At 37.3% G+C, this 10140-nt stretch overlaps 1 protein-coding gene across 1 annotated transcript; it reads right to left on the bottom strand.

The window, feature by feature from the left end:
* Window positions 1–4518: 4518 nt before the first annotated feature.
* Window positions 4519–6222, bottom strand: LOC112504687 (zinc finger BED domain-containing protein RICESLEEPER 2-like). Its single transcript, XM_025108654.1, has 5 exons — window positions 5617–6222; window positions 5170–5533; window positions 4791–5054; window positions 4629–4693; window positions 4519–4548 (listed from the first exon to the last, which is right to left on the bottom strand). The coding sequence occupies exons 1-5, from the start codon at window positions 6220–6222 to the stop codon at window positions 4519–4521; spliced, it is 1329 nt and encodes a 442-aa protein (XP_024964422.1).
* Between the last annotated feature and the right edge of the window lie 3918 nt (window positions 6223–10140).

Genomic DNA, 10140 nt, shown 5'->3' with positions numbered 1-10140 from the left:
TGAGAAGAAAAAGACGCGGCCAAAAGACTTTATAAAATTAATACATAGTTCAGGAGATGCAAGGTTCAATTTCAAACTCAATTTTCTGGTACTATTCGTGAATCTAATGGTTGAATGCAACATCATGGGGTGCTATAATTTTGGTTTCCTCTCGCGAATAGAAAGTGAAGACGTGATTCCAAAAATAGATTGGTGTAAATACATCTATGGGAAAATAAAAACAAGCAAGTCAAGATGGAAAAGGGAAAGTACAATGTGCTTTTATGCTAGACTGTTGACATACCTCACTGTAAGTTTCCTTCATATCTAAAAGCATAAAAAAATCTTTATATAACAAACCCAATATTTCAATTGCAGTTGCTATATGTTGAATTGACGATAAGTCCAACGGTTGTGGTAGATCACAAGGGACATGCACTTTCATCATGGATCATTGATTTGTTAAAGAAAAGACAATCAATAGAAATCATAGACGGAGGATTCGGGCTATTACCTCTACGATCTACTTTTGAATCAAGTGAAGATATACATCCCTGTTACGCTTCAAATCAAAAGAATATTGGTGAAACGTCAACACGAACCCATCTAAGAAAAGAGGTTCAATTTATGTTTTTAATTCCACTCTCACCAAAATATCTATAACACCCCACAATACACATTGCACGTAACATATACTTCATTCATAAGAAATACATGTTTATACACCACATAAGTCCCAAGTACAAGAAATACATATCTTACTGAATACATGATCCACAAATTTAAAATACATTTCTAGTACTAATCCATATTCATCTATCATAACTAGATGTATCATGATCAAATCTTCACACATATATGCATACAGGGAGATATCACATTTTCCATTTCCCTTTACCATCCGAATTTCCTGCAATACATATTTAAACCACAAAATGAGGGTTAGACCGGAAGGTCTAGTGAGATCCCTTTTTCTATGTCATTGCAGGGTAAATATCACCAAAACTTTATTTAAAATCAACTTTTCATGCTTATACAAATATACAAGCATGTAATCCATAATACTTATTCCTTATCAACTTCCAAAGCCAATTACTCGGCTTTATCAATATCATACTCAAAACAAATAAGTTAGAATCTGTCGAATTTTGCATAAAACCACTTTAAACCTTTATATTCAATAACAAGGATTATTTATAGCTTGAGGCCATAAGCCAGATATCATTTCCCTCAACATCATCCATACTACGATTTCCAATAAGAACCATAATCTTGAGTCATTAAATCACAAAGAAAGAAAAACTAAAAACCACAGTAATCTTAAAGGATATAATAGTAAGAGTTATATCACATAACACACAAACAAATGCCACCGTTATATCCAAAGGTGCACCTCTCCTTGATATGCCACTCTTATTTCCTCATTAAAGTTTTACAGAATATTTCCAATTAGAACAGACCAAAGTCACAAAACGTCCTGATGAAATATCATCCATGTTTTATCCCAAAAATAGTTCCAAAACCATTTTATAAAAAAAATTCTCATTCTTTTATCATAATAAAAGAATGTCATGATAATAATTCATCAGATCAAAACACCTTTAGTCAAAAACATAAATCTGGTCAAACTTTGGAAATCTGACCAACACTTGACTTGGTCGACTTCATCTCCGGTCAAGCTTCGGCTGGAATACGAATCCGGACAACATAAGTCCATTCTTGGCCGGTTTACAAATCTGGACAGTATTAAAATAAACCCGGTCAAGCTTTGTCTGGTTTACACCTAAGCCGGACAATATAACAATCGGACTATAACAAGACCGGACAGCCTTGATCGTATTCCTACTTCTCTGTTCAATACACTTAAATCGGACATAGTTAAATTCTCACCAACATAGTTAAATTCTCACCAACATACTAATCTGGTCAATACTATGACTGGTTTTCCCTTAAATCGGACAACACATATCCGGTTTAAGCCTAATCCGGACAACACGTGTCCGATTCCTTATCATAATTCGGACATCACTTGTCCTACTTAAAGCCAAGTCTGGGTAAACAAGTTTGTAAAGTATTTCAGTTTTCATATCAAATTAAGTACTTTTCAAAGATATTAAACCACTCACCTTTGAATATCTTTTGAAATCAACTCCAAGAACTCAGTAAAATAGCAATCCGGTCAACACTTCATTTTTACAACTCTCACTCAAACTCAAAATGGCCAAGAAGAATTGTATGGGGGATTAACCCTCACATATATACCTTTCCAAAAAGAGTATGGCAGCTCTAAAGCCCCTTACATGCATGCCCATGCACCCATGTATGCAAACTCACATACCATGCATATTAAACCATGCATGATCCAGCTTTATGTACATAACATATTTTTTTCATGTATTTTCACATTATGCATGCACATTTATGCATAAAATTCACATACTTGCATGATCAAATATAATAATTTATCATGCTTTCACGTAATCATATAACAATTAATCACGTATTAATTACCTCGGGTGATAACCAAGACCCTATTATCACATTATCCATCCCTCAAAAGAATTCCATCCCGGAATTCCTTTAATCAAAGAGCCATGGATATTCTATTCTTATTTTTGATTCTAGTTCCCGAGTTGCCTCTGATCCCTTATGAAACTGCCACTAAACTTTAACCAAACTGATCTCTTTGTTCCGTAACACCCTGATCTTTCGATCAATCACAGTTTCTAGTGTTTCCACACATTTCAGTTTACTGTCCATCTTAACTTCTGGAAGTGGTATAGCTAGATTTGAATCAGCTATACATTTTCGTAAGTTTGACACATGGAAAGTGTTGTGTATTAGACTGAGCTCCTCTGGTAGTTCTAACTGATAAGCCACTGGTCCAATTCGTTTACAGATTCTGAACGACCCAACATACCTCGGACTAAGCTTACCTTTCTTTCCAAATCTGATAACACCTTTCCATGGAGAAACTTTCAACATCACAAAATTGCCCACACAAAATTCAATCGGCTTCCGACGATTTTCGGTATAGCTTTTCTGGCGGTCCTGTGCTGTTTTGATTTTTTTTTGCAAATTTGTTCAATCTTTTCAAAAGTCTCTTGAACAATTTCGGGACCTGTCAACTGCTTCTCACCTACCTCATTCTAAGACAACAACGTTCGACATTTTCGTCCATACATGACCTCATATGGTGCCGCTTGGATGCTGGAGTGGTAGCTATGATTATAAGCAAACTCTATCAATGACAAATGATCCTCCCACGATCCCCTGAAGTCAATAACACAAGATCTCAGCATGTCTTAGAGAGTCTGGATGGTTCTTTCAATTTGCCCATCTGTTTGCAGATGATATGTTGTACTTAATTGGTTTTTAGACCCTAGAGCTTTTTGTAAACGTTCCCAAAACCTTGAAGTGAAGCGGCTATCTCTATTAGAGATGATAGATAGTGGAACACCGTGCCTGGTTACAATTTCTTTGATATAAATCTGTGCTAACTTTTCTAATGAATAGCCCTCTCTAATAGGTAGAAAATGTGCAGATTTAGATAAGCGGTCCACAATTACCCAGATGGCGTCATACCCTATCGGAGATTGAAGATTTCCATAAGGCTTTTGATGTTCGATCTTAACTTGTAGACACGTTATGCATTGTTCCACGTACCTGTCTATATCCTTCTTCAATCCGAGCCACCAATAGCAAGGTTTCAGATCTTTATACATCTTATTGGTACCTGGATGTATAGAAACGAGACTTATGACTTTCATTCAGAATAACCTTCCGAATATCCCCATAGCAGGGTACCCAAATTCGTCACTCAAGGCACATAATTCCTTAATTATTTGGTTTCAAAGTGGAAATCATTTTACCCAATCTTTCCGGCTTAATATGATCTTCCTTTACAGCTTTCTTCTGATACTTCAATATTTCTTTATGAATGTCAGAAGCTAAGTTTATTCTCATTGCCAAAGTCTTAATAGTGTCACTTCTTTCTTTTCTACTTAAAGCGTCGGTAGGAATGGCAACGGGCCGGGTTCGGGACGGTTTTTAGAGTCCCCATCCCCGAAACCGATAACCATAACCATCCCTGTAACCGTCTCGATCCACGTCGGGGATCTTATCGGGGATCCCCATCGGGTCCCTGCGGTTTCCCCGATCCCCATTGGTAACCCGTTAAGAGCAGAATAACCGTTACCCATTGGTTTTACCCGAACCCGAACCATAACCCGAACCCGAACCCAGATCTGAAAAAACATATATTTATCAAGCAAAAAATTGGAATAAAAACATAATTAAATAAACCTGTTTGGCTGTTTCTTGGACAACCCATTATCGAACAAAAACATAATCAAATAAACCTTGAGAAAAAGACAATGTCCATCATATCGAGTACATGATCAACCCATGATCGACCAAAAACATCTTAAATTACAATCCCAAAATAAACCGAAGTTTAGATATAATCCAACTAACTTGAAAGACAAATACATAAATTTGCTAGATTACTAACTTGAAACTCCCAAATGGCCAAACTCGTCAACCCAAGCTTTCACTTCCCTTAGCTTCCTATAAAATAAAATGTATGTAAAAGACTAAATAAATAAATATACCATAATCATTGTCCATAGTATTGTAATTGTAGTTACCTCTTCCACATCATAATCATACTCAATCGTACGGCAATATGCTTCGGTCTCATCAGAACAAGTTTCTATAAAGAACACAATGTAGTATAAATAAATAAAACGATTGAAATATTAAATATATAACTAAAAAGAATTCACAACTAAAAACAAATATAAGATTACCTCGTATTTYATTCAATAGCCAACTTTGAGCACACATTAGAGCCTCCAATGTTTTTGGATGAAGTCGACTACGATGTGGAGTCACCAATCTTCCACCGGTACTAAATGCAGATTCCAAGGCGACAGTTGAAATAGGAACGACTAATATGTCTCTAGCCATCCTTTGAAGTGTTGGGTATTTAAACCCATTTGTCTTCCACCAATGTAGCAAAGCAAGTTCCATGTCTTTAGGCAAAAGTTTCTCTTTCAAATAATTATCCAATTCTGTTGTAATACCAGAATCATCATGTTGGTTGGCAAGTGAAGCAATATTTAATAATAGTTTTTTTAAATTCAACCCGATGACTTGCTGAACACCCTGAACTTAAAGAAGACGAACCACTAACACCTTCGATGTTGTTTCTTACGCCAGGATCACTAAACTCATATTCTTGAAATAAAGTGTAGACCAATTCCTTAAGCTTTTCAAGTTTAGTTGCGGATTTGTCTTGTCCGTACAACACGAGAAAAAGTAACTCCACAAACTTCAATTTATACCGAGGATCTAAAACCGCTGCCATTCCCATAATCCCATGTATAACAGACCAATACTTATCAAACTTCAAAAGCATCTTCTTAGCCATGTTTCTAATAACTTCACTAGGAGAACATGACCAATCGACCAAAGAATACCTAATTTCACATATCGATGGAAAAAATACATTTGTRATGGGATACTTTGAACCAGAAAACATTACTGTTACCTAAGAGTGCCAAAAAAACAAAAAACTAAAGTTACCTCATATCAACAAAACAAAAGTAAAGTTTAAGTAAAAATTAGAATTACCTCATAAAATAATTGCAATCTATCACAAATCTTTTTAGCAAACTCCCAATCCTGCTGCGTTGGCAAACTTTTATATTGAGACTCTCGTTGGTGTAAGCGTTGAAATACGTCTTTGTAAACTATAGCAACACTAATCATCAAATAAGTAGAGTTCCATCGAGTCCTGCAATCAAGTGCCAATTTCTTGGTGGAAGATATTCTCAATTGGCGAGCTGCTTCCTCAAACTTTTGATCTCTTTTTGGCGATACAGTCCAAAAGGCCACACTATCTCTAATCCTTTCAATCCCGTCCCCAAGAACAGCCAATCCATCTTGAATTATCAAATTAAGAACGTGTGCGCAACATCGCATGTGGAACAACCTCCCACCCATCATAAGTGAACTCATAGGAAGCTTGTCCAACAATATGTTGATTATTGCATCATTTGTGGTGCAATTATCAACAGTTAGTGTAGACAGTTTCCTATCAAGATTCCAATCCAATAAACAATCATAAAGTACATCCGCAAGAACTTCAGATGTATGTGGACAAGGCACATAAATAAACCTCATGATCCGACTTTGCATATTCCAATTTTGATCAACAAAGTGAGCAGTGACCGCCATAAATCCTTTTTTTTATTGTTAGCCATCCACATATCAGTCGTAATTGCTATCCTACTAGTGTTCTTCTCTAACATCTTCAATGTATTTTGTCTTTCAAAATCATAAATCTTTACTATGTCACTTTTAATGGTGTTTCGAGACGGAACCTTAAACAAAGGTTGAAGACCCCCCACAAACTTTCGGAACCCATGATGTTCTACTATTGACAGTGGATACTCGTGTATGATTATCATCTCCGTGAGATTTCTTCTTGATTTATCCGTATTAAAAGTATAATTAAAAACATACGATGAAGTACCATCAACCTTATTTTGCTCCCCTACTAAGATATGTTGGCGTATATCTCGAACAGGTCGTCTTGCACAAGACTTGAAATGATCATGTAAATGCCTTGTACCAATTTTCGAATTCGCTCCCAATTTCTTTTTGCAATAGTTACACTCTGCGTTATCATTACCATCCACTTTTATCTTCTTAAAGTGGTTCCATACTATTGATCGTGTTTTCCTCTTTCTACCCCCGACTCAATTTCATCATTATTAGAGACATCATTAGTGTGCGTTTCATTTTGAGTCACTGAATTAATCGCAGGTGATGAACCAATTGGCTTACTTTGTGAAATAGACTCATTCATTTTAGGATGACTATCAGTAGGAGTGATTGTGTTGGAGTCATTACATTGCATTTCCATATCTGACATCACCTATGTAAAGACAAACAAATTAAATAATATCAAGTTACCAAATTCTAATATTCACTTAGATGATAGTAGGCAACAAGATTCACATACTTTTTAGGGTTATATAGACTTCTATAGGATTTATATAGACTTCTATAGGATGTATTAATGTTACAATTAATTTAAACATATTTACAAAATGAAATCCAAAAAGGACCACCCCTTTCTTGAAAGGCTTTGACAGTATTAGGGAGTATCCACAAATTTCAACAATCCACAAATTTCAACAATCAATGGTACTCAAAGTCTCAAATATGTACTAATAGGTTATACACAAGCCACATGAATGATGAATCTAATTCTAAAATCTAAAAAGTGGGTCTGATTATTAATTGTTGTTCCATTCTAAATAGGTTATAAGCAAGCCACATCAATGAATTTAAAGCTGCAAAACATGTAATTTGAGAGGGACATGGATATGGAAACTGGAAAGTAATCTAATCTTACTATCTGAGACTGAGAGGGAGCATAAGTATACAGTTAGCAAGCTAGGCGTACCTTCAATTTGAGAGCAGCCGACGTTAGGACTGTTAAGGGTAGAGGGCCGCTGGCGTTACGACTGTTAAGGGCCACCGACGGTAGGACTGTAGGAAGGCCGCCGGTGGTAGGACTGTAGGAGAGCAGAACAGCCGGCGTTAGTCTGTAGGAGAGAGCGAGTCAGCGAGGCGACGTGAGACGATGGTACGAGCAGCGAGAGGAGAGGCTAGCCGAGAGCGAGATGAGAGGCTAGCCGTTAGAAGGCATCGGCGACAGGGACAGGGTTAGTCGGTTCGACAATCGACGACGACGTTCGTTCAGTCGGTTGAAATTTGATTATTTGAATCGAGGAGACGTGAGATGATGGTATGAGCAGCAGCAGACGTGAGTGAGAGGGTGAGGACGTGAGGTCAAGAGTGAGGCTCAAGTCAATGGACAATTGGGTGGGCTTAAGAAGAAGCTTGGGCTTTGGGTTTATAAAATTGCAAAATATTGAAATTTAAATATATTAATATATTATATATATTATCGGGCCGGTCCGGGTTGGTGAGTACCGTCCCCGTCCCCGTCCCCGATATAATCCCCGAAACTACCCCCGATCCCCGCCCCGATCCCGTTAAGAGGTCCCCGAAACCGACCCGAATTGTTCGGTTTTCGGTTTTCACCGTCGGTTTCGGTTTTTTTGCCATCCCTAAGCGTCGGCTACCACGTTGACTTTTCCTGGGTGGTAAATGATTTCACAATCATAATTATTAACAAGTTCAATCCATCGACGCTGCCGCATATTCAACTCTTTCTGGCTGAATAAATGTTGTATACTTTTATGATCAGTGTAGACCTGACACTTTGTTCCCAGAATATAATGCCTCCATATTTTCAAAGCAAATACCACTGCTGCTAATTCCACATCATGAGTTGGGTATTGATTCTCATGATATTTTAGTTGTCTAGAAGCATAAGAAATCACCTTTCCTCTTTGCATCAGGACACAACCCAACCCTAATTTTGAGGCATCGCTGTAAATTACAAAATCTTCTGGTCCATCTGGTAGAGTCAACACCGGGCACTGCAGAGATGATTTTTCAATAATTGGAAGGCTTTTTGCCGTTCTTCCTTTCACTAAAATTTAACATTCTTTCGAGTCAATTTGGTCAATGGCACATCTATTTTAGAAAAATCTTGAATAAATTTAGGGTTATTCTATCTCCACCCCCTCCTACTATTTTCCTCCTATTATTTCTGTAACACCCCAACCACACATTGCTTATAACACAAATTTCATATATAGAATACATGTTTTCCCCACATAGGTCCTCGATACAAGAGTCTATAATATAAAATACACAGCTCAAAAATTCCAAAAGTACAAGCTCTTGCGTCCTATCATCTATGCTTCCAAAAACAGCTAAGCATATAGGGAAGTAATTCACACAATACTCTTTCACTTATCATTACCTGCACACATAATTTTGGAAACACGAAAATGAGGGTTAGACATGAATGTCTAGTGAGGTTCCCTTCTATGTGATGCAGGGTGAAGATCACCAAAATATTTATTTCAAATCAAATATCTTATGAAGCAAAACTGAAAACATACTACTTCGGTCCATCGGGCCTCTGGTTTCAAACAACACTTAGAAAATATTTCGACATCCAGGACCAGGGCCCCTCTGGTCTCTCTTGCAGAGCTTCTGGTCTTCACGACCAGAGCCTTTGGTTGAACCAACCAAACTTGGAATATAATTTGACATTCAGGACCAGAGCCCCTCTGGTCTCTCTTCCAGAGCTTCTGGTCTTCACGACCAGAGCCGCTGGTTTCAGTAACTAGACTTTAGAATATAATTCGACATTCAGGACCAAAGCCCCTCTGGTCTCTCTTCCAGTGCTTCTTGTCTTCATGACCAGAGCCTCAAGTTCTAAACCACACTTAGAAAATATTTCAACATAGGACCAGAGCCTCTCTGGTCTCTCTTCTAGAGCTTCTGGTCTTCATGACCAGAGCCTCTGGTTATACTAACCAGCACCTCTGGCCTTCAACCAATAAGATAACCTTTTTCATAAAATGAGCAATTTATAAAACGTTCATGTTCGACCAGAGCCTCTGGTTGTACTAACCAGAGCTTCTGGTTCAAAAGACATGACCAACCAGAGCCCCTCTGGTTCAATGTGTAAGTCAACCAGAGCTTCTCTGGTCTGTTTTTCATAAAAAGACTAAGTATAAAAATCTTTTCTTAAAACATCTGAAATACGATTTTGACTCGAAAGCGCTTAACAATAGATACAACACCTCTAATCCAATTAATACATTTAGTAAAAACTTGCTCATCCTTGAAATCAATAACCAGAATCCTCTGGTCCAATGATGAGGACCAACTAGAGCCCCTCTGGTTCCTTACAAGGAACAACCAGAGCCTCTCTGATTCCTCACAAAAATAACCATTTTGTTTCCAAAATACTTTTAATCAATATCAATGGCCATAGACCAAATTTAACAGAGTAAAATAAACCAAGAACACACAGTTAAGATGATGAAGAAGATGAACACATGACAATAGCTTCAAAGGTTTTTCAATTCATTCAATTGAAAATAAGACGATTACAATTCGGAAGCACACTGAATACAAAGGCCTTAGCCGCTATTTATACTAGTTCCTAACGACCTTACTGACAAGATCTTGACACGGGAAATCATCTAAGCCGTC

This window comes from Cynara cardunculus (assembly GCF_001531365.2).
Source record: "Cynara cardunculus var. scolymus isolate 2C chromosome LG 1, CcrdV1, whole genome shotgun sequence".
NCBI classification, from domain to species: Eukaryota; Viridiplantae; Streptophyta; class Magnoliopsida; order Asterales; family Asteraceae; genus Cynara; species Cynara cardunculus.
This window is presented reverse-complemented; position numbering and strand designations above follow the sequence as displayed.